This window comes from Eupeodes corollae, chromosome 1, assembly GCF_945859685.1.
Source record: "Eupeodes corollae chromosome 1, idEupCoro1.1, whole genome shotgun sequence".
In the NCBI taxonomy this organism is placed as follows: Eukaryota; Metazoa; Arthropoda; class Insecta; order Diptera; family Syrphidae; genus Eupeodes; species Eupeodes corollae.
In genome coordinates this window covers 7,736,127-7,761,093 of record NC_079147.1, presented here as the reverse complement: position 1 = coordinate 7,761,093, position 24,967 = coordinate 7,736,127, and the positions used below count along the sequence as shown (strand labels likewise).

At 35.9% G+C, this 24,967-nt stretch overlaps 1 protein-coding gene across 2 annotated transcripts; it reads right to left on the bottom strand.

Annotated features, from left to right (window-relative positions):
* Nucleotides 1-5,843: 5,843 nt before the first annotated feature.
* LOC129938381 (probable maleylacetoacetate isomerase 2) lies at nucleotides 5,844-23,695 on the bottom strand. 2 transcript variants are annotated; one of them, XM_056045908.1, is made up of 4 exons: nucleotides 23,327-23,695; nucleotides 7,562-7,739; nucleotides 7,156-7,486; nucleotides 5,844-7,087 (listed from the first exon to the last, which is right to left on the bottom strand). In XM_056045908.1, the coding sequence occupies exons 1-4, from the start codon at nucleotides 23,348-23,350 to the stop codon at nucleotides 6,958-6,960; spliced, it is 663 nt and encodes a 220-aa protein (XP_055901883.1). In that variant the 5' UTR covers nucleotides 23,351-23,695; the 3' UTR covers nucleotides 5,844-6,957. The 2 variants fall into 2 exon arrangements, with proteins under 2 accessions (XP_055901883.1, XP_055901882.1); XM_056045907.1 differs by lacking the exon at nucleotides 23,327-23,695 and having other exon boundaries at nucleotides 7,562-8,048.
* Nucleotides 23,696-24,967: the final 1,272 nt, after the last annotated feature.

Sequence of the window (24,967 nt, the reverse complement as noted above, 5' to 3'; positions counted from 1 at the left end):
GTTGCGTACTATTTTTTATTAAAAAACGGACAGTTGGATTTTTATATAAAAATTACTGAATATCGAAAACAATATTTTCTGTGAAATAAAATAAGTTTGAAGCCAATATTTTTAATTTTTAAAAAGCTATTTGAGTCGAAAATAAATTTTTACCAAGTTTTAGCATTGTTTTTTTTAGAGTTTTATTTTTTGTATAAAAACTGTCAATTCGATTTTTTTCAAATTTTTCCGAATGTTGAAAACAATATTTCTTATAAGATAAAATTAGTTTGAAGCCAATATCTCATAGTTTTGATAGATATTTTAGTCGAAAATCAATTTTTACCAAACTTTTATATTCTCAAAATTATATTAGATGTCAAAAACATTATTCTTCGTTGCTCAAAATTGTTTTGGAGATGAAATCATATTTTAGTCGTACAATTTTGGAGGTGACAAATTTTTTTTCAGTTTTTTTAATTTATAAAAAAACGTTAAATGGATTTTTTTTCAAAAAATAAACTTCTTTGATATTACGTTCTAATATATTATATAAAATTTAATTCAAGACTCTACCGTTTTTGGTTCGTAAGATATTTAGGGTTAACCAAAATGTTCACCTTTTTTTCAAACTGCTATGGTAAAAAACAACCCACGCAATTTTCTTGAGAGCCCTTTCTGCATCTTTCTGCCTTATTATCTGTCTAACAAAATTTATTTGAAATCGATATCTCTTCTGGTTCTTGAGTTAGGGACGACGACAAAAACGTCGCGAACGTACGGACGTACAGACGTACGAACGTAAGTACACACGCACGCACAGACATCTTTCTAAAAATCTTTTATTTCGACTCTAGGGACCTTGAAACGTGGAGAAATGTCAAAATTTTCAATTTGACAAATCGGACCCATTACAATAACTTCCTATGAGAAGTTAATAATGGTAAGTATAACTGCTAAAAAAGACTCTTTAGAGATGTTTAGAAATTATGTTTACCTTTCATTAAGAACCATTAATTGTATTTTGAGCACTGGGTGTGTTGAAAACGAAATCGTTTTATGGCCTGTTCAAACAGAAAATGGTCTGAGGGTATCCGAAACAACTCTTATCAATAAAGTCTAGAAGTAAGTTTTAATTTAATAAATTGAATAAAAAGGACAACTAGAAAAATGACCTAATTTTCATTGCTGCTACTTGAAGTTAACGAAAAACTTAAATTCTTTTAACCAATTCCTAACTTTTGCTGTTAGAAAAGGACACTTGAATTTTTTGGATTCGATTATTGAATTCCATCGTACTCTTAAGAGGTTACTAACACATTTAAAAGTTTAAACACAGTGCGAGACAGTGTGGAAAATAGGGAAGGATTAAAGAGGAGATACCAGTGCACAATGATATTAAAGTTTTGAATATCAAAACGAAAAAGAAAAACAGAGTTTGTTGAAACATTCGACATTCTCGAAGTGCTGTTTATTTGACAGTACCTACGTCCGAAATTGAGCTCAAAGATGAGAATTCCTAGAAGTGGGAGTATTATGGCTGATTTTTTTGAAATCGATAGAACACTGTTTGTAATAATACAGGTAGAAGAAGGCATGAAACTATTCGGCGGTGTTCTAGGGACGTAATTGTTTCGGTTACAGTTCATTTTTCTATAATTTTCAAAGCTCTTTTTTGGATCCTTTCCAAAAGAGATAAACAAAATATGAGAGTTATATTAAAGTTTTGGACGCACCTACTCGTAACAGCATTTTCGATAATATTCATTCCATATTAGGTGATCTGTGATACACATACCGAGTAAAGTATAGTTAACTAGTTTCCTGATAGTGACATTTAGATTTGGTTACGCTTTTACGACAAAACGTTAGTTGGAGGAGGAGGAAGAAATAAGATTCATCCCATTAAATCGTTTACGCTCTCAAAAACAGGCGGACTCTTGACATATTTTGATGGTAGCGTCGAATTAACAGCAAACTGAGCTGCAAGCAAATTGGCTTTATCAATCGAACTAACTTAGGGAGTATATTTGTGGACGAGAGTTGGAACTGAGGATGACGTACATTTCTTACAAATGACCTGAAATGTTTACTATCTTTGGGACATTGTAGTATTTTTTGGATGTAATTTCTGGTCATAAAAAAATTTGGTTCGGCGAATATGCCTGCTAGGGTCCGGCCACGCAATGAGCGACTGATCGACGAAGCGACGAGTCGCTGAGCGACGCAAAAAATTAGAACACATGAAATAGTATGGAAGTGGCGAGATAAACCCTAAGCGACTCAGCGATTTTTTAAGCGTCAGAGCGACGCGACGTGTCGTCGCTGTGCAATTAAATCTGTTTTAATTTTTCAGGCGATCGCTGAGCGACGTAGAAAAAAATGTGTAAAATAAACACTGAAAGTTTAATTTCAGCTGCCGCCCAGTAAGTAGTACCCGAAGCATGATGGTTAGTGCGTTGAACTGTCTTGCCAGAGGTCTTGGGTCCGATCCCTGCCTATGCCATCTAAAGTCTTTCACGGGTATTGCCTTTTGCGAGGAATTGACAAATTCTATAAGAGTAACTCTTGTCATGAAAAAGTGCTTTATCAAATTTGCCGTTCGGATTCGGCATATAAACTGTAGGTCCCCTACATTCCTGACAACATTACTCGCACACAGGAATGGTTGAAATTTGTAAGTCACTAGGCCCTAGTTCTCAACGGACTGTTGCGCCACCCAGTTTATTTTGTTTTTATCTTTTATTTTAAAGCCACCCAGTGCTACGGCAGGACACCCACAAATATTACAAAAATAAAAATGTCAGCGATAAAGAGTGGGAAAAAGGTGGACAGATTTACAATTGTTCTGCTAAGCTAAGCATAAGCATAGTGACCAGTTGAAGTTCCTAAGGAATACGTTGGGACCGTCCCATACTGCCAAACGGTTTTCATAGGAGTTTTTTTCTTAAATTTTTTTGTTTTGACTTGAGAAATTTGTAGATATGACACAATGGTCTGATATGCCTAAGGGTTGTAATACACTTATTGTGTACTTATTAGGGTCAGAGGTAAGAAACAAGTCTAGGGAGTTTGCGGATTGATCTACATCGTCAATAATTCGAGTTGGCTCGTCTACAACATACCTTCCTTCGCCCGCAATGACAATTTTTGTGTGAGTTTAATGGGCAACAATTCTTAGAATGGAGTGGGCCGGTGACAGCGCATCAAATTCGTAAAAGGTTAATTCGTGTCAGCAAAGCTGGTTTGATTTGCTTAGACCTAACTTTATATATGTAGCTACATACTCTTGGTTTACAGATCCTTAAATCAGAAATAGAAGGAACGCTTCATATTTTTTGACGGAGAATTTTGAACAAAAGCGTGTGACTAAAGTGACAATACAAAGATAAAAAGAGTTGCTTTGACTTTTACAACTGAGTCAGCAGAGCGCCGATGAGCCAGGGTGTGTTCTGATCGTCCCACCATACCGAGTTCTTTTTAAAATTTAATTAAATTGGGTGGCGCCACAGTCCGTTTGAGAACTAGGGCGTAGTGACTGACAACTTTCAACCATTCCTGTGTGCGAGTATTGTTGTCAGGGATGAAGAGGACCGAGTTCTTTTTAACCAGACCTTTGCCTTTAAAAGAGTTTTTTTTTCAAGTTAAATGAAACGTTACCAGGGCAAGATTTAAAACATTAGCAAGATTTAATAGTTTTATCGTACATACGTTACTCTCAAAATAGAGCGTACACGCCGGCAGAAAACTGTTCCGTTGTTTTAAATTTTTAAAATCTTATGTTCTTGGAAGTTCGTTTTCAACAAAAATAATAAAAATTAAAAAAAAAACACGCTACACTTGAAATTCAAAGCATAAAAAAATGTTAATGAGTGGTCAAATTAAAATTTTAATATTTTGTACGGTGGCCCTTTAGCCATAACCACAGCTAATAGTCGCCGCAGTATTGATTCAACAATTTTGTAGTAAAAGAAGGGTTTATATTTTCACAAAATTCCGTGATCTTCGATTTCAATTGACTTTTGTTGGTTGAGTTGCAATTCTGCAAACTTTGCTTTATTTTTTCCCACAAATGATCGATGGGATTGAGGTCCGATGACTGAGGTGAGGTCTTGTGCAACCATTCCCTCACGATGTGTGTTTTGGATCGTTATTTTTTTGAAAGTAAAAGATTGCTGATAAATTCAGTTTTTCCGCAGACTGACGCATATTTCTTTTAAGAACGTCCAAAAATGTAATTGTGTCAATAGATTCAAAGTTCCCATTTGCCACCATTGGCTTCCATAGCATAACATTTGCTCTCCCATGCTTAACAGTGGTAAGCAAATTCTTTGTCTTGAACTGATTATTGGGCTTTTTCCAAACAATCTGCTTTCCGTCAGACCCAAATAAATTAATATTGGTCTACTTCAAGAATAAAACATCGTTCCAGAAACTTTGGAATTTGTTGAGATGCTTTTTAGCGAACTTAAGAGTTTTTCGCCTATTAATTTTGGAAATAAGAGGTTTTTTCCGAGCAACTCTGCCTTTAAAACCATTCTTCCGAAGAACGCGACTGGTCTTTCAATAAGTGTCACCATTTCGACCGCCAAGTTTGAGGTTTACCTCGAATTTTCGTCCTCTTCTAGGTTTGTTTAGGATCGTACCTTCACACCCATATATTTGTTAGTGATTGTGTTAGGATTGTGTAGTCTGTGTGCTTTGGAATTGATTTAAAATACGGAATAGGCAATGTTGTTGTTAACCCGCATTGATCACTATGACTGTAATTTACAAAAGCACGATTATTTTGATTGCTCTAAAGGTCTTTAATTCTTTGCGAAATCGAAGTGATCATTGTGTCAGCAATCATTTAAAAAACCATCGTCTTTCTCGGAAAATTAAAAAAAAAACACTTCCTCTGCCGTAAGACTTCGCGAGCCGCGAAGTATGCTTAGAATAGGGTCAAATTCAGCTTTATTCGCAGCTAAAATTAGGGAGAAAGCTAATGTTAAGGCCAGCGTATCCACTGTTAAATGCACAAAAGGAGGCGTTATCTTCAGGGGCTCAATTTTATTTTATGGCGCTATAAATGGTAGTCCAAGATACCAAATGACAAGGGAAAACATACAAAGCCTTCCTGGAATCAGTATTCCCCAATATTATCGAGCTTTTTGGACCAATTCCATGGATTGTTAAGCAGCCCGAGAGGTAAAATTCCTAATCGCAAAACAAAACTTCCACTAGCTGCCTTCGCCACCATTCTCCTCGGACATTAACTAATTCAAAATGTGTGGGACTAGCTTACACGTAAGCTACATGAGGGAGGAAAGCAAAACGATGACAAGGAAGCGCTTATTTATGGTATCAAATTGGCCTGGAGTGAGATTTCTCTGGTCTACTTGGAATCTCTTTAAAAGTCCTTAAAAGATAGAATTTTTGATGTTATTTTAAAAGCTGATGGTACCACACACTATAAAAATCCTAATTAAAGCAAAGAAACATAACAAAATATAACACTTGCATTTTATTTCCATTTATTTGCTGTGCTTCTAATCTTATGACCCGATTAATTTTCGCATATTCTTGACTCAATTTACAATTTTCCATGAAAGTTCCGTTAGCTAAATCTCTCCTTTACCCCAATTTTTAATTTTAGTTGTTAACACAACAGTCCCTCATTTCCAGTAGGTAGTTGTTTTTTTAATCCATCATGTTATGGGAGAAATAACGATTTTACTCCTCGCAAATGCCTGCTTCCAACCTTATGACAGGCAGTGTACAACTAACTATTTTAAAGTGTAAGTTTTAACAAATCAAAATACGGTTTTTAATTCAATATTAAGTTTGTTAACGATTTTTGAACATAAATAAAACACATAGTGTTCTCTAATATTGAGACTTTGTCCAAGTTTTATTCTTCTTAAATGCTTAATTATTATATGTATTAATGGTTTTGAATCCAATCACAATATTTTTCCATTTTATTTTTGTTAAATTATAATTATTTCATTTCGTAATAATACATGTATGCTTTTAAATTGAGTGGCCTCTACCATCTTTAATATTTTATTTTTTTAAGTTATTTGAATGCTTTTGAAAATACAATTGTGCAAAATTTCTTTTTATTATTAGTTTAACCTGAATGTTAAAAGTCATTAAAAATGTCTTACTATCGTTATTTATTAGATGGAATAAAAATATAGCATTTTACATTTGACATACTCTTTTAACATATTTTAGTCCTGTTTAATATTTTTGCAAGCCAGCAATTTTTAAATCAATCTGAAGCATGAAATAATTTATTTGGTTGTGTTTCGAGTTTAGTTAATTTTGCACTTGTAAAGTATCAACATTTACATGTAATATTTTCAAAGAAAACTATAAAGACGTTTAAAAACACCCCAAAAATAATTAAAAATACTCCACCAAAAATTTATTTTTCAACCTTAAGCAAATTATTTTTGACAAGTATTTGTTTAAGTTGCATTTTAGCTTCCCATTAAATTTGAAAAAATAATTAATTGAAACTTCTATTATTTCAGTATTGTATTTTTTCATATTTATTATTAATAATTAATGACTGAGATTATCTTGTTAAATTTATTTGTATTTTGATTTGTTTTGAACAGGTAAATAGTTTTCATAAACATTTGTTTGTGTGTTTTGTTATAATTTGTAGAATAATCCCTGAATTGCGTTCTTTTGTTTTGTGTTTTGTTTTTATTAATTAAGATTATAGGTACCTATTTAATAAGTTTAAAATTCTTACACATTATTACATTTTTATATTTTTTTTTTTATAAATTTGTGACCACAGATATTTATGATTTTTGAAATCTTTTAAGTTTTTCCGAAAGGTTGTTGTTTTTTTATAAAAAAGGTAAACAAACGTTGTTTTAAGCTTGATATTTTAAAATTAGTATGTTTTGTAGTTTTAAGTGCAATTAAATTTCATAAAAAAGCACAATCAATTTATTTGAGTCATTTGTTATTATTTTATTTGTTTGGCAATTCTGGGGGACAATCTGGCTGATTGGATGGATGAGCTGCCCGGAAAGCTGGGTTGCTCTCTAATTCCCTATCGATGCGCAAAATAATGGGATATGGGCGAAGGTCAACATGAAATCTATCAAAAGAAAAAATAGATATGACAATTTAAAAATTTAAACCTTTAAAGTAAATATTGTAACATACCGTCTAGCATTGAAGACTTGAGGAACTAGGCAGCAATCGGCCATGGAAATCTCGTCACCAACACAGAATTTTCCAGCTGAAGTTGATAGTACTTTCTCAACGGCTCTGAAGCCCCTCGTAATCCAGTGCTGAGCCCATTCCTTCTTCTTTTCTTCGCCAACGTGTATGAGAACGATAAGGTTTTGCAGGGGCTGTATACCAGATGCAATAATCTCACATATCTCACGAACCTTAGCCCTTTTGTGGACATCTTGTGGTAGAAGAGGTCGCTGGGGTCTTGTCTCTTCGAGATAGTGCATCACCGCAATTGATTCAATCAGGGTGTGTCCATCTTTTAATACAAAATTAAATAAGTATAAACAATCACGCATGCCAGATAACACTTTATATAAAAGTTATGACTTACCAATTTGAAGAGCAGGAACTTGTTCCATGGGATTGACTTCACGGTACTCATTGCAGTGCTGTTCGCCACCAGATTTGATGAGACTTATTGGCTTTATATCATAGGGTATCTCCTTCAAGTTCAATGCGATACGCACTCGCCATGAACAAGAACTCCGCCAGTAGGAGTAGAGTATCGGCTTCTCGGATGAAATAGAAGACATTTTATTAACTCTTTTTATGTTAACTAAATTCTTTGAAATTATTTTTGAGAATAAACTAGGTGCTGAGCGTATGGCTATAGAAGACATACTGAATTTAAATTTTACAAAACAAGAAAATTTAAATAAATTATTTATTTATGAAGATCAACTTTTCAAGTTGTAGCAGTTGATTTTCTTGGTAATATATGCAGCAAACCAGTGTGACAGGAATGTATTTGTTTATTAGTTGTCGATTAAAATTTTGTTCTACTTGAGTTTTGAGAACAGAATCTGAATCTTATCAGAGTTCTACTCGTACTTGATAAAAAAACAAAATAAACTCTGGGTATGGAAATAGCTTTGTAAAGTAAACATTAGCAGCGATCTCCGATCTGTCAAATAGAACCCTCTGAAAGCTCACACGATAAAAGTGCTTTCTATGAAAGTTTAATAATAATAGATCCAGAGTTACCATTAAATTACAATAAAGAAGCTCTGAAAATGTTTCTGTCCGAGGGGACAATTATAGTTAAAATTGATTTTCATTAATGAAAATTGAGTTTTGTGATTTGAAAGAGAGTTAAATTGTTAAGTTTGAAGCAAATGAGTTGTAGATATTTTTCCACTGAAAATTAAATTATTACTAACCCAGTGAGAGGAGCAGTCAACTGAGCCAGTTAGAAATCGATGTATGAACATTGAACAGTATGTCAGGAATTTCTTTCCGTTCCTGAAATAAGTTCAGGTTTAATGGACGGAGGCGATCACGTAAAGCGAGTAGGATTAAAGGATTTTTACAGTATTGAAGTGCAAAGCGAAGAAAACTCCATTGAGTGCTTTCTATTCTTGATCTTGTTATGGAGGCCCAACCTGCGACGCATATTCAAGTAAATGTCGGACAAAACGTCATGTAAGGTGGTCACTTAAGGGTTAGTAAATTCTTAGACCATCTTTGAACAAAACCTAATGCAGAGTTGGAATTGTGAATTATTTCGTCATGTAAAAATTTTTGTTTATCTCAAATGCTTGATTATAATCAGGAAATGCATAACTCTATTCAGGAAATTTCTGTCCAATGACAGACCAATAATAAAAAAGATGTCAATAAAATTCAAATGATTGGTTTCAGTGATGAATTCAATGATAGCTATAACTGGCTACGAAAAGATTAGGAATATTATCAAAATTGTTCGAAAACTATAGATATTTTTCCGAAAAAGTTGTTGGTAGACATAATAGTTGATGTATTTATATTACGACTTTTTTCGTACAGCTGATATATTTTTGTACAATAGTATCTTCATTTCTTTGCTCCAATCATATTTAACATTATTATCAAAACTATCATGCATATAATTTGGTGATTCCCTTTGATACGAAATAAAATTTTTTTTAAGAAAAGAAGTGTAATTGCGCATTTATTTTTTGCTAAGAATGTATTTTTTTATTTTCTGAACGGAAATTCATTTTCCTGAACAGCTGATACTTTTATGTTCAAAAGTGAAACGAATTGCTCCACTGATTTATGTTCTAATTTCACACAATTCCAATGACAGATTTCTGTCAGTAAACATTTTTCGGTGGATTTCAATCAGGAAATTTTGTTCAATGAGAATAATTTTTAATGAAAGCTATAAACGACCTGCCAAACAAATTCTAATGATTGGTTTCAACCTGGAGTTTTGTACTCAATTTTTCCTGTTGATTTTCATCAGTAAAATTTGTATAATGTCATCGGAACAGTAAAAATTGGAACGCAATCAGTTAAACGAAATAGAATTTTACAGTCAGCTGTTCAGTAATAATGAAATTTCATCATTAAAATGTATTTTTCAAAGCCAGTTTAACTTCAAATGCATTGTTCCTTTTAGAAAATTAAAACACTTGTAATTGGAATACTTTATAGTGCATTTAAATTTTTCTAAATACAAAGCTCTATCGTGTTCAAAACGAATGCCTACAATCCCGTTTTCCTATCTGAGACGAAGTGAAGATTGCCATGTCTAAGCTGAAATCTAACAAAGCTGCTGGAGAATATGGCTTGAATGCCGGGCTCTTCAAAGCAGCTGGAAATAATTTGGTTAGGAGTATGCACCAACTCATCTGTAAGATATAGTGGGAAGGATGCATGCCCGATGAATGGAACATCAGTATTATTTGCACAATACTGAAAAAAGGAGACTCTCTTAACTGCACAAGCTAGTGAGGCATTAAATGTTCTTAACATTGGTTACAAAATCTTCTCTGCCGTATTATGTGAACGTCTTAAGCCGATCGTCACAAACCTGATATCAGTGCGAAAAGTCCACGGTCGATTAAATATTAACATTACGGCAGATCCTGGTAAAAACCCAAGAACATCAAATCGACCAACATCTTCATCTATTTCAAGCATCTACAGGGACGAGGGTATAGAGCTCTGTCTAATTTTGGCATCCTTGGAAACTCTTGCGTTTGTGCAGGATGACAAGGGAGAATTCGCGCTGCTCTAAAAATGGTACATGCGATTTCTTTAACATTGTCCTTTAAAGAATAGTGCAGAGCTTCCACGTCGAATTACTCTTTCTAATCTCTGTTTCTTTCGGCTAAAAAAGCAATGAGTAGTAAAACCCTCGAGCGACCTTCCTCATCACCGTTTTGTTATACGGTGTAGAACCGTATGGATTCTGAAAAGGGCGGATGAAAAAAAAGTTCTTCACATTATCAATGGTCACGTATGCATAGAAGATGAGTGCAGGAGAAGATGGAACGACTAGCTTTACGGGCTGTACAACGACCTAGACTTAGCCAGAAGGGTAAAAGTCCAAGGATTGAGATGGGTGGGTTACGTAGAGCGCATGAAAACTAATGCTTCGGCCCAGTAAGTCTTCGAATCCACATTCAATGCTGTAGAAGAAGAATACCGCGGATTAAGTGGCGCGCACAAGTGACCTCACCTCACTTGGAATGTGCAACTGAAGACGGACAAGTTTGTCGAGTAAGGTTCTAGTTTACACAGGGCTGTAGCGCCACTTTAAGTAAGTAAGTTAAATGATCAAAAATCTTACTGATCGGCCCCTTAATTTATTTGATTTATCAGTTAAGCTTTTATTTTAACTAATGACTGAAGAGTTTGACTTCAAGGGCACGGCTATAGCTACCAGTATAACCATCAGATCCATCAGTAAAAACCTCAACAGCAGGAATCTTAAATGTTTTACTGATGAGCGTTTACAGCATTTCATCAGTAATTTGTTTGCTGACACCATCGGAACAGTAAAAATTGGAGCACAAATTTAAAGAATTCTTGTAAGCTAAGTTTATTGTAGTTTAAGTTATCTAATTCTTTCAACTGCAGTTGGCGATGAATCAACTCCTTTAAAAGTGCTTTTTGTCAACATTTACTTCTACGTCCCTAGAAAAGAAGTGACGTAGTCCATAGGTTTAAAATGAATTTTTTTAAAAAGTAACGTCAGCATTTTATTTGGGTTTAATCAGTTTTTAAACGTTTGTAATTTTGTTCTCAACATGGACATATAGTAATTTGTTTTTTACCTAAAGGATTGAAATTATTTCGCATATGTGTTTTCTATGTGATTTTCGAGTTCAAAAGGTCAGATTGAATTTAAAAATCATTTCGCACTTTTACACAAGTCAGTACATATAGAAGTAGGTAGGTTTTTTTTTCAAATATGCCGAAATCTCATATCTTATTTCCTTTATAGGATACAAACTGTAAACCCTGTAGCCTACCTACATGTTCGTATATATTGTGTACAATGAACACTTGTGTATACAGTACACACATAAATGTATATTAATGATTTTTCTCGGTCATTCAACTTTCTATATCAAGGTTCAGGATTCATTTATTGTTATAGAGCAAAGTATGTGTGCGTTAGTATATGTATTGTAAATATGCCTATGTACTATATACATATGTACTATAAAGATACATACAATTTTCGATAAGATAGATGAAAACATTTATTCTTAAAGCCTATCATTTTATGAATTACCCTTTTGTTTAAGCTATAGGTTAGGTATGTACATATAAACATGTACAAAAGTTTCATGACATTCACAGCCGGCACAAGATGAACTGAGCTCATCCAAATAAAAATAAAAAATGACAGAAAATCCAATAAAACTCCGATGTTCTTTGAGATGCAAGCAATATTCATTAGACAATGCGGCAAAACTCTTTAAAGTTTTTTTAGCTTGACAACAAAACAACAACTCTTATCTTAAATAGTTTTTTTTTTTAAATCCGGTCATAGGTGCAAAAGAGTCTGCGGTGCGATGTTTGCTTAGAAATATTTAAATAAATTGATTTTAAATAAATCCAGTAATGTTTTTGATAGGACAAACAAAAATATTTTGTATAAAATGAAATTAGTACTTTGAAACACTTAAGTGAAAATCAATTCTTACCGATTTTCAACAATATTCAGAAAATTGTCAATTGGATTTTTCTTTTGTTTTATTTATAAAAAAAACCGTTAGTTGCAGTTTTTTTCTTCATACCAAATTTTTAAAGTAAACACTAAATATGAATTTAAGTTGAAAGCATTATTAATGTGTGAGACAAAGAGACCTTAAAACATCGAGAAATATCACAATTATCAATTTGAAAAATCGGACTGATCACAATTTTTACATACAATAGGAAGTTAATATAGAAAAAATAAAGACAATTAAAGAGATTACATTATACCAACTATCAGGATAGGTATTAAGCCATTAAAGAAGGGCGTAACAAAATATTTGTTGTCGGTTTTGAGAGAAACCCTCGCTAATGAACTTTGTAAAGTGTAAAATTTTTTTCTTAACCTTCCGCTCCATTACTGACATTCGCCTGTACTAAACGTACTTAACATATGTACATTTAAATTAGTATTTTCATAAGTCATCACATCTTATTCGATAACCAGTCGTTGAGATTACTTAAAGTAAATAACATCTCGTACAACCTTTAATGTGTATTGTGCGGTACCCTTCGACCTTTTCAACAGCCGAAGTCTGCAGCTCGCATTTATCTATCAGTTTTTGGAGGATACTCCGAATGCTATAAGCACTATACGTGTGAACTCCTTTTTTGCTGAACATCTTTTCCAACTTTTGGGCTGATAACGTGAAATGAAATCAAATGAAATAAGACCAAATTTTAAGAATTCGATTTGTTTCAGTGTTGTTAAATTGGCCTTGTTTCAATTTTGTAAAGTGGAATAATGCCAATTTTTGAAAGTTAGTCTAATTTAATTTGGCCTTAATACACGGTACCAACTTTGAGTTAATTGCAATCAAGTCAATGATCAATTCCCCAAACTTCAATAGCTGTGCGACGACCCGAAATTGTATTGGAAAACTATGTAATCAATAACTTGTTTAAGCGGCAAATGTATATAATTAAATAGATCCATCAAGTACATTTCCAACACTCCCACTAGAATCTTATTTACTAAACCTTTTATTTTTGTAAATTTGTTGAAATTTTCAGTAAAAAGATTTTTTGACTATATCAGCAATAATTTCTGAAGCTTTCAAATATTAACTTATAATAACATTTCGGTTAAAATGTGCAAATGATAAACGCAAGTGGATGACAGACATTGTGTATAATGTATAGCACTTTGAATGTCACAATTAAAATTATAAATTTCAAACTCGGTTGTCGATAAAGCTACTGTCGACTGCTTACGAAAACTCCATATTGTTTTTATTGCATTTAAAAATTGTATCTTATGACAGGTACTTAATATCTATTGATAAAACTTTCACTTCTTTCTTCTCTCGAATAACACATCTTTATGTATAAAGTTCCTTAAAGATAGCGCAACATTTTTGTTGACGCTTTTCAGTGGGCCTCCATGAGGATTTCAGTTTAACCGGCCTAAGTAATTAGCCACATATCTTATGTCCGGCCGTAAAACGTGAGGAGTGAAAAACAAATATTTCGTAACTTAACTCGTTTTGCAAGAACGCAGTTATCGCATTTTTCTGTCATATTTCAAATCTTTACTTTCATTTTTCCATGAACATCCAAACGTTTTGAAAACCCTTTTCATACCATCTCTGTAAGTAAAAGGGTCAATGTAGCTTTCCTGAATTGCTTTTATAAAATTGTTTGCTTTCTTAGCTATTTCTGATTTTCTAAGTGATATGCATAGTTAAAAGTACGGACAAAACTTCAAGATAACATTTGATTATTTTCATTTATGTAAAAATTTGATTCTGATTTCAGTTGCTTTCACATTACAATCTTCAAAGTCAAGAAATTATAATTTTTTTTTCAGAAACTTTCGTTCCAAATGGTTTATTTTCCAAACAAATTACATTACAAAATTTTATAAGCTTTCGCGTAAACACACCTTTATCATTAAGCTTCTTCCTTTTTTCATAAGGAAAGTGCACCACAGCTGTTGATTCTAATACTCGCAAATGAGAAACATCTGGTTTTTCGCCTGACCTGATCTCCTCGCGTGTTTTGAAATCTTCAAGCAATATTCTTGATATTCGATTTACCAAGCAAGCAGCAAAAAGGTTTCTTACCAAAAATAATTTTCAACACCAGCATTAGAAACCATGCATCTTACTTTCTGCTTAAATGCTTAAAGAACTGGTAAATATATAAAATCAAAATTCACCTTTATTATCCGTTCAAAATATTTTCATTGTCGTGCACGTTTGGTTTGCAATTAAACTCTTGATTGAAAAAAAAAGTTTCATTGTATCGGACTTAAATCTCGAAGTACATTTACACAAAAATGTCTTCACCAAGTGAGTTGTGTTCAATTGGTTCACAGTTATTAAAATTAAAAATTCTCTAAAAATTTGCTTGTTTTAGATCCTAAATAATATGTAGTAAAAGGTTTTGTTCAGTTTTTCCTTCTTAACATTTGACGCAATTTTCATTAATTAAGTCATAAATTAACCCAATTATAGAAGATTTGACCAACATTTCTAAATCGACATCTCTTCATGAAAAGGTTATTTCTCCCTTATTGACAATGATTTAATTTTTAAACTACAATTAAGAACACTTCATAATGTTCTCCCGAGTCAATGAATCATACTTTTGATTTAAACTTTCCTTACAAGATGCAAAAAGAACTTGACTTCTGCATCTATCTTTAGGCTAACGTTTATTTGGACAACTTCTAGCGTGATTGTTTTGCGTTTAAAACATTTCAGTTGTTCAACGTTGATTATTCTTATGGATTGATTATTCTTATGGAATTGTTCTCTTTTTGAACTTGTACCAATGAAAGTTACCGCAAAATTCGCAAAAATCATCTTTTATGTCTTGTAGTAGTTTTGTTTTTATTGAACTTTAACCGTTATTCGGATATTGCCAAGCTTATATTGATAATCTAGCTCCGCAAACAACAATAATCCTGTCTAATACCCTAATGCAATAATTAAAACTGAAACTGCTGTAGAAATGCTTTGTCCATACACGCATCTAGAAAATTACAAGATTTCAACTTCGTTTCAATAACGCGTTGAACAAACCAAGTAAGAAATTTATCAGCAAAAGGCAGTTCCTAAAAGATCCAAGACCTCTTTATAATTTTGTGAGGGTATGATATGAAAGAATTTTATTGGTTCGTTAAATAGAAGAAGAATCTTCGTTTTTGCTTTGATAATTTTTTAAAAATCTTTTTCTGTTTACAGAAATAGTTCTGTCCCACATACATACTTTTCTTCATACTCTAGATATTTCTAAATATTAACTTAAAATCTTAGGAATTATCACGTCCTTTAAACGGAAGCGACAATATGATTCCACAAGAACATTATTTTCTTTTCTTTTTTAGGCTCTATGCTATTGGAAAGCTATGTATGTACCTGAAGAAAATAGTTTGATCTACATAGATTCTAAACAACTTGTAATTCATTTAACAAGAATTATAGAACATTTTAATTCAAAATATGTACACATGTATGTATAAACAACAGCTTGTTCAGTCGTTATTTGACTTCCAAAGTGTGAAGAAGTGCTATTTTTATCTTAGTTTCAAGTAAAACAAGTCCAAGTGTGTTAGTAAATCTAAAGTTGGCAAGTTGCCACAACTTTTTTAAACTCATCGGTAGCTCAGTGGAGGTGGCGTCTGCAGACGAATCCAGAGGTCGTGGGTTCGAATCCCGGGCGGAGTCGACGAAAAATATTATTGCTTTTTTTCATAATCGAGAAATTGTTGATTTCATCGATTGGGAAGAGAAGCAAATGGTTAAGGAGAAGAAAGCGGGGGTATCGAAAGATACCTCTGCCAACACGTCAGGCGATGTTACGGTGGTGCCAGTAACAGTACCACAAACAACAGCAACAACATCTGGTCAAACATCAGACCACTGGATAGAAGCAGCAGCAACTATCAAAAAAAGGAAAATGAAGAAGCATAGCCCAAACAAAGTGGAGAGGGCCAACTCTGCTAAGCGGCGGGACATGCGGAAAGAAATGGAGGGTGGTAAAGGAGGAGTTACCACCGAGAGCGAGTTTTCAGACTACGCAGAGTCTGAAAAAACTGAATACGTGTCCGAAGGTGGAGAGGGGCTCTTCAGGCCTCCGAATATGGATTTAATCCTATCGGAGCCAGAGCCAGTCCCGCCGACAACGAAGGCTTTGGAGGTAGTGGCGGACCTCCAAGATGAAACCGAACTGGTGCAGGCCCTGCAAACCAAACAGGCAGCCATCAGCCAGTTCGAGGAAAGTCTCAACAAGCTCAAGGAGGAAATAGAGCCCCTCCTCACTGCACTTAAAAACAAACAAGAGGCGCGCCGAAAGCAAGAGGCAGCCCAAAAACAACAGCAGCAAAAACAACAGCAACATCAACCACAGCAGCAAAAACAACCACAACCCAAGCCCGCTCCCAAAATCACAGGAGCGGAGCAAAATAAAAAGAAACCAGCTGCAGTGACAGGCCCAATTGCTGATGGCCCATCGACCTCGGCCAAGGCCAAACAGCAGCAACAACAACAGCTACAATCAAGGCAGCAGGTGCAGCAGAAACAGCAGCAGCAGCAGCAGCAGCAGAAGCAGAAGCAGCAACAACAACAGCAACAACCACAGCCCAAAAAAGAGAAGGTGCCACCAATCAGGACCTACCGGGTTGACCTGCAGGACCTAAAACAGGTATGTAAGTCGGCCACTAAGGGCAAATTTGTAATAAAGATTTTAAATGACAACGAAAAGCGTTATTCGGTACAGTGCTTCTCACTGGCCGAATACAATTTACTTAAAGGCGTGCTCAAACAGGCCACCGCTGAGTTCTTCAGCTATACGCCTAAGAGCGAAAAATTCCAGACGGTCCTTCTGAAGGGCATAAGTTCCTGCACGGAACCAGAGGAGCTCTTAGCTGAGCTCCGTCAAAAAGCCACGGACGATCTCGATTTTATCGGGGTCAAGCCGTTCACTACGGTGAAGTCCAGGCGTGAGGGTTATAGGCTGCCAATGTTCTTGGTAACATTATCGCCCCAAAGCAGTTTTAATAGTGTGAAGAAAATCACATCTCTCGACTATCAAACTGCACGATGGGATACATTAAAAAGGCACGACGGCATTTTACAATGTACTAACTGCCAGAGGTTTGGCCATGCCAATGCCAACTGCAATATGCAGTTGCGTTGTGTGAGGTGCGGAGAAACCCACAAAGAAGGAGAGTGCAAGCTGGGGAATGAGCGGGTTGAGGATTTGACCCTGCTCAAGTGTGTCCTTTGTGGAAACCAAGGGCACCCGGCTAACTATAGGGGTTGCCCTAAGGTCCAACAAATGAAGCAAAAACAGGCCAGTCAAAAAGCCGAAAAAAGTCGAACAGTTCGACAGGCTCCAACACAAAAATTCGTGGATCCCAAATTCTCTTACGCCCAAATGGTGTCAGGGAGTGGAAACACGAGACAGGCTCCACCAACGGTTGCCCCAAAGGCCCCTGTGCCTAAGGCACCAGAGGTGCAGCCTGACATTGTAGCCTTGTTGTTGAGCATTCAAAGTCAACTAACAGGACTGCAAAGTCAGATAAAGGAGCAAGGCAAAAGGGTAGATCATCTCTACTCTTTGTTGCCTGGCCTGGCGCAACTAAGACCATAATGGGCGCGCTGCCGGAGACGCGCCTAAAAGTCCTAGCTGTGAATGTAAATTCACTGATTAGGATTGAACGAAGAGCCAATATGTTCCAATTGTTGAAAGACTACAGTCCCGATGTGTTTATGGCTAGCGAAACTAAGCTAAACCACAAACACAAATTGACTCATAAAAATTACAATATCGTAAGAAGAGACCGGCCCGACTCCACTCAAGGGGGCGGTGTCGCTCTCTTTATACGAAAAGGCATTAATTATAAAGTCATATACAACAATGAATTGCGAAAGCTCAAGACGCTAGAAGTTTGCGTCGTATGCATCTCTCTCTCTCAAGGGAAGCGGATGTATATGATTGCGGCTTATGCGGCTGGAGCTCCGCAGGTTACTTACTTTGCTTCAGAACTCGAGATTCTTTTTAGGGAACTTAAACTGAGCTTGGAAGAAAACTATTTCATCTTTGCCGGTGATTTGAACGCAAAACATGAAGATTGGGGAAATCAACATAGTAATCCCAGAGGTAATCATCTTTTTAATTTGATGAATCTTTACAGCGTTGAATATGGCGTCGACCTGCTGGCTACTGAAAGGCCATCGTATCCAAGAAGCGGCTCCTTTCTGGACCTTTTGCTGTACGACACCAGACTGACAGTTACAGACAAAGTGGGTAATCACCCGCGAAACTGCTTACAGACAGTCGAGTACGACAGTGATCACTGCGGACTAGCTGCTGTAATGCAGATTCCGAACGAACGCGTGGAGTTGGAGGAATACGTTCCAACGCATTCTTACAATTACAGTAAGATGCGGTGGCCTCGTTTCACCAATGCCCTAGCGAGAGAACTTCGTTCGAGTGACATAGCCCCACCAAACAACAGAAACCTGACAAATACAGAGATTGACCAACATTTACAACAGATGGACGAAACAATAAAACGAACGATGGAACGGACAATCCCAAAGTACAAAGAACGGGACCAAATGGACGCTTACAGAAACGCGACAATTGACGCACTACGTAGGCACAAGAGTGGCTTACTGACAAGACTCAAAAACTTGTACAGACGACTTACAGACCCACACGACTTGGAGGTTAGGACACTGAAGTCGTCAATAAAAAATGTCAATCTGTTGATTAAGGAGAACTACAGGCTATCAATTAACAAGTACTGGGACTGCAAGATCCGGGCAGTTAATTCGAGCGACCCTAGTATGTTCCCTAAAATCAACAAGATATTCAGAAAAAAGAACGACAATGACCTTCCGAGTCTGAAACTCCAAAGAACCGAAGAAAACAGAGACGTACTCATGACAGCGCAAATAGATCCAGAGGAAGCCATCCTTGACGATGACTTTTATATAATTGAAGATCCGAAGGAAAAAGTGGAGGCGGTGGGAGCTGCTTTTCAGCAAGTGTACAAGGTGAATGTTAGCATTCGCCCCAACCACGACCTGGAAAACAGAGCCCTACTTAATCACTTTTACCTCCGTAATGATATCACACATTGGCGATCTGAGAACCGCGGTTTCATGCGGTTCAATGACGATTCCTTGGCAAATGCCATAATCGCCGACCAAATGGGACCAAGTCCCTTGTTAGTGACGAAGGTTGAGCTTCAGCTCATCTTCAACTCAATAAAAAATAAAAAGTCAGCAGGTGTCGATGGTATATCCAACGTTGTACTAAGACATTTACCGGCGGAAGCAATTGACATTTACACCACACTCTTCAACAATGCACTGAATAATGCATATTATCCAGTGCATTGGAAGACCGCTGTGGTTCATCCTCTCCCGAAAAAGGGAAAGGACAACTCCAACCCGTCAAATCTTCGGTCGATAAGTCTTCTTCCGAGCATCAGCAAAGTTTTCGAAAAGATCATTAATAGGGCTCTGACTAAGTGGGCTGCGGACAACAAAATAATTCCGGATAATCAGTTCGGGTTCAAGGCGGGTCATGACACAATTCATGCTGCGTCTAAACTCGTTTCTGATATCCAATGGAATAAATCAAAACAACAATGCACAGGTGCTGTTCTGGTTGATTTGGAAAAGGCCTTTGACACCGTATGGTTAGAGGGTCTTTACCTAAAACTGAGGAGGCTTAGCATAAGCAAGCCATTGTTGTATATACTTTATGATATGCTTAACGGTAGAAAGTTTGTTGTCAAAAGTGGCAATGTAACTTCTACCACAACATTCTCAATTAAAAATGGTCTTCAACAGGGAGCGGTGAATTCGCCGATTCTCTTCAGCATTTACACCAGCGATTTGATAGGTAGTCTTACAAAGGCAATTGCGTACGCCGACGATCTAATTGCGTACAGAACGGCCCGAAAGGTTGAGGTTATTAGAATTCTCTTGCAGCGTGATTTCGACAAGATTCAGCGATATTGCGACGACTGGAAACTGAAAATAAATGTCCAGAAGTCAGAGACAATTCTGTTCCGGACTCCGTTGGCTAGGGCCACTAGGGATACGTGTAAGAATTGGCGCAAGATGGTCATCGTTGATCTTCACGGGCAGCCATTGGCGAGCAAAAGTGTAGTGAAGTACCTCGGTATCTGGTTAGATCAGTATTTATATTTTGACAGACATATAAATGCTGCTCTGACCAGGGCCAGAGGAGCCTTCGCTCTGACGAAACGGCTGTTTTTTAGCAGTCGGCTTGACCCCAGAGTGAAGGTAATTTGCTACATGGCCCTCATACGGCCATTGATCGTTTATGGTTGTCCTGTGTGGTTCAACGTTGCCCCTTCTCAGATGGAGAAGTTTCGGGTGTTCGAGCGGCAGTGTTTACGACGCTGTACCGGCTTATATCGAACAGCCGAATCTTCTTATGTGCATTATTATTCCAACGAGGTCCTGTACAACGGGGCTCGAATCAACAGAATTGACAATTTCGTGATAAAACTCGTTCGAGGTCACATTGCAAGAGCTATGTCTTCGACCAACAATTTAATTTTCGGGGCGTTCTATCCGAACGACGAGTATTTTGAGAGTGCACGCTTGAGCGGCTTCATTCCCCCAGAGGCATTCCTCTTTTTAGATAGATGCGGTCTGATACAGGATAGGTTGGCAGTTCCGTTAATCTACCACGTCAGACGAAGAACCGTGGATAGGCGACTCCTGTACAATCGGGACGTCATGGCACAAGGCGGAGCAGAGCTCCTTCGGTTCAGTAGGGCTGTGTCCGAACGGGACCGAACTGATAGGGTGAAGCAGGAGAACCAGTTTTGGTGGCTTCAATCGGCACTTGATATTGGGTAGTCGGGATGGGGTTTTAAGCCTTGGCCGGCTTACATACTTGTTTTATAGTTTTAGGGTTTAGTTTTAAGTAGAATAGGCATGGTGGCACGAAAAAAAAAAAAAAATTAAAAAAAAAAAAAAACAACAAAAAAACAAAAAAAAAAAAAAAAAAAAAAAACATTACAAAACATTAAAAAAAAAATATAAATAAAAAAAAAAAAAAAAAAAAAAAAAAAGACAACGAAATATAAAAAACAAAAATGTTAGATAGTTAGATTTGCTGCTGTGGTTGTTCTAGTTTTAAGTAGTTTATAGGTAGAATAGGTAGTTTAAGTTAGTTTTTAAGTTTTATTTAAGGACCTTATTTTAAGTAGTTTGTAAGTAAAAATAAATAAAAAAGGTTATTGATATTAGTTTTTTCAAAATTTTCTAATAAAAACAAAACAAATAAAATTTAAATTGAAGTAAAATAGATCTTAAGGCCGAAAGGCATTAGTAATTAGTGTTATAGTTTAGCTTAGAGTGTCCGTATGGGACCATTAAGTTAGTTGTAAGTTATGGATAATTAGGCTAGTTTTATGAATTTTTGTCTAGCTTTAAGATAGGTTAAGGATTGAATAAATAAAAATGAATTTGGAAAAAAAAAAAAAAAAAAACAACAGCTTGTTCAAACAATATGCAAATAAAATAGTATAGTACATAAAATAAATTATTATTCCCTATCATTTTGGTTAATAGGTATAATTATGTTAGATATATTCAAACCACACTATTCTTTGAACATGGTTTTAAAAATAATTCAACTTATACTTTTAACCCTTGAAGATACCTACACTCTTTTTAATTTTTGAAACGCTTATTCAAATAAGCTGTGAGTCGTTGGCTGTATGTGACTTCATAATAGGCATCAACTTGCCTAACTTTAAGACACAATTGTTGCTATTGAAAAACAAAAGGTCACTGCTTTCAAAACTATGGGTACCTATTTGAAATCAATTTAAAAATACCCATTCATTTCTTAATAATTGGCCATTTTGAACCAAACTTCAAAATATCTATCTATGTCAATGTGATGATAGTTTATCAAAAAGATTTTTGCTCTCACTAATTTGAAAGAAAAAAATAATCAAAAATACTAAAGCTTTTCATAGCCTCATTCCAAACAAGAAGACCGCAAATTTTCTCAAAACATTCTTCCCTATCCTAATACAAATTTTTGGATAAACCCATCAGAACCTGCACCTTCATCAAAATTAATGTAGGTACCTACCAACATCATATAAGTACCTATCGGGTCATTCACCTCAAAACACGGGTTCAAATTCAACAATATAGGAACCTATACCTACCTACATTTAGGTATATAAGGAAACATGCGTACCTATTTACGAGATTCATATACTTTTCTTTTCCTTGATCCGAATTATTTAATATCTAAACACATATATCTAGATACATTCCCTATCCCTATCCGTGCGTATATCAACCTCTACAATAAAGTTAATGTTGGGACGGGAGCTATTCACAGATACACAAACTTATTTAGCTACGCCTATACATATATACAAAAGGCGAATGAACTGAAACTGAACTGATACTGATTTCAAGAATAATTTGTAAGGCAGGCTAAATAATAGGAGCGAGGCACGAGGCACGAGGTACCTAAATATTTGGCTCACACAGAGGGCAATAACCCCGAGAAAATTTGGAGGAACTCTAAGCAAGGCGTCAAGGACATCATCATCCTTGTGCACAAAAAAGCACAACATACAAGTCAAAACGGCAGGGCACAATCTCCCTTAACAAAGTAATAAGGAACGGCAGAAAAAAGAAACGAAACAAAAGAAGAAAAAAAATGCCGGCTTTGGTTGTCATTGCCGTTGGTCATGTCAAAATTCGCGAACACAACGCATGCGCCAGATGTGTTATCCTTATGAGAATCCCTACTTCCTTTTCCCTATTCCTGTTCGCTGTTCCATAAACTAACAAACTTATTGCTTTCGCTTCATACATATATAGGTACATATTAAGTTCGATTATGAGTACTTATTCACACATTAAATTAAAATAAAAATATCAATGCGATGCGTCCCTTGCCTGTGTTGAACCTGCTGCAAATGGAATGTAAGGATGGAGGTAGGTATTATATTACAGCTACATGTGGAAAGCTGTGAGACATCGATAGCGGTAGCGGCAGCTACTGAGCGGCGACAAAATGCAGGCAGACGACAGACAAACAGACGATGACGATGTGAATGACGCTTTAAATTGGGACTTACCTTTGCTATGGCCGATAAGGACATAGCGTTGTGATGGTACTTTGAGTAATTAATTTTGAAGCCGTTTATGACCTTCCTGGAACGACGAACGAAAATCAAAAGCGAAAGTAGTCTGGTCTGGATTCTGGGAGCACTTTTTGAGAGGACAGCTGCACAACTGTCGAAAGCAATTTCTTGTACGTCTGCGAAACAATAACTTTTCAAATAAGATGAAAATACTTTTTCTTTAAATGTTTAGTTTAAAGTTGCTTTCGTAAGTCACACAATAGCGCACCGTAACACTAATAAATAAGGTACTAGAATTCAAACCCGAACCTTTTTGAAAAGTAAAAGTAGAAAATGTAAGTTTCGTTCCGATCCGACGCTAAGCGAAAGTCCTCTCGAAGATATATACGATGGGATGGTTGGCAACACACTGAACTATATCCTTACTGGGCAAAGGAATGGTTCCCTATCCAAATCCAAAAAGAGGCTTTCACTTACTACACTGGTTTTTGGTAGTGTGCGCGCTGGGAATGGAGGATGTTTTCGTTTTTGTTTCATTCCCCAAAAAACATTCACATACAAGCATCGCAGGATAAAATCCTTTCCGGGGTGGGTATATTAAGAATGTATGGGTGTGCGGTACTGTCGAGGGGTTTGAAATCGAAAGCTACATTCCAACAAACAATGCAAAGAATGTTCCACAAAAAAAAGTTTTAGCTTCTCCCAAAACCATTTCAAAGCTAGATGTGGTCTGAACTTTGAAGTTTAAGTTGGTTGAAGTCCTTAGTTTAAATGTTTTTGAACTTTTTTTTAAACATTAAGAGCTTTCCAGTGAATATAAAACGATGTTGACACTTTCTGTAATTAGGAAAAGCTATATAAACTTACTTCAGGTCTATACCACTTAACAGTTTGTTAGTTAGAAAAATGGAATTTTACGCAAATCAATTATCAAACCGACATTTTTCCAAATAAGAATTAAATATTCATTCGTAATTTAAATACTATTAGTTTAGAATAGGATAAGAAAGGAGATACCGATGTACAATGGTTTTGAATGTTATTATAATGAAGGGGAAATATTGAGCCTGGTAACGAATTCCACATTCGTGTAGTTCGGCCAAAGAAATAATAAAATTCCTAACAATACGTCCGAAATTTGGTTCAAGGAAAAACTGATGACGTTGAATTGTTGTTGAGGTGGAATGCAACAGCGTAGGCGGTGCTACCAGCAGAAATTTCACCTATCAGTTTTAAGGCTTTCTTTTCAATTGTATCCAAAAGACACGAGTACGTTATTGAGGCACAATCTCAAATATGAGAACTATACTCACTTTTCTGAGAAAAAAATTACAGTGAGATCAGAAGGGATAAACAGCTTCTTCTATCTTCGGAGCAAAATTCAGAAAAACGACTTGTTGGGTTTCTTATAATTCTTAAAATGTGTGCAGAGTTTGGGAAAAGAGAGTTCACTGAGTGTAAGAACATGTATTTTTTGGTAATTTTTGTGACACTTACTTACTTAAGGTGGCGCTACAGTCCTGTGTGAACTAGGGCCTCACCCAACAAACCTCTCCATCTGGCAAGATTCCTCCAGTTTCGCACTCCAAGTTGGCCTAGATCACTTTCCACTTGTGCGCGTCACCTTTTCCGCGG

Coding starts and splice junctions, on each gene's coding strand:
- LOC129938381 (XM_056045907.1), bottom strand. CDS start 7,850: ATGTCTTCTATAGCCATACGCTCAGCACCTAGTTTATTCTCAAAAATA. Junction 7,487..7,561: donor AGTTCCTGCTCTTCAAATTG/GTAAGTCATAAC, acceptor TTGTATTAAAAG/ATGGACACACCCTGATTGAA. Junction 7,088..7,155: donor CAAGTCTTCAATGCTAGACG/GTATGTTACAAT, acceptor TTCTTTTGATAG/ATTTCATGTTGACCTTCGCC.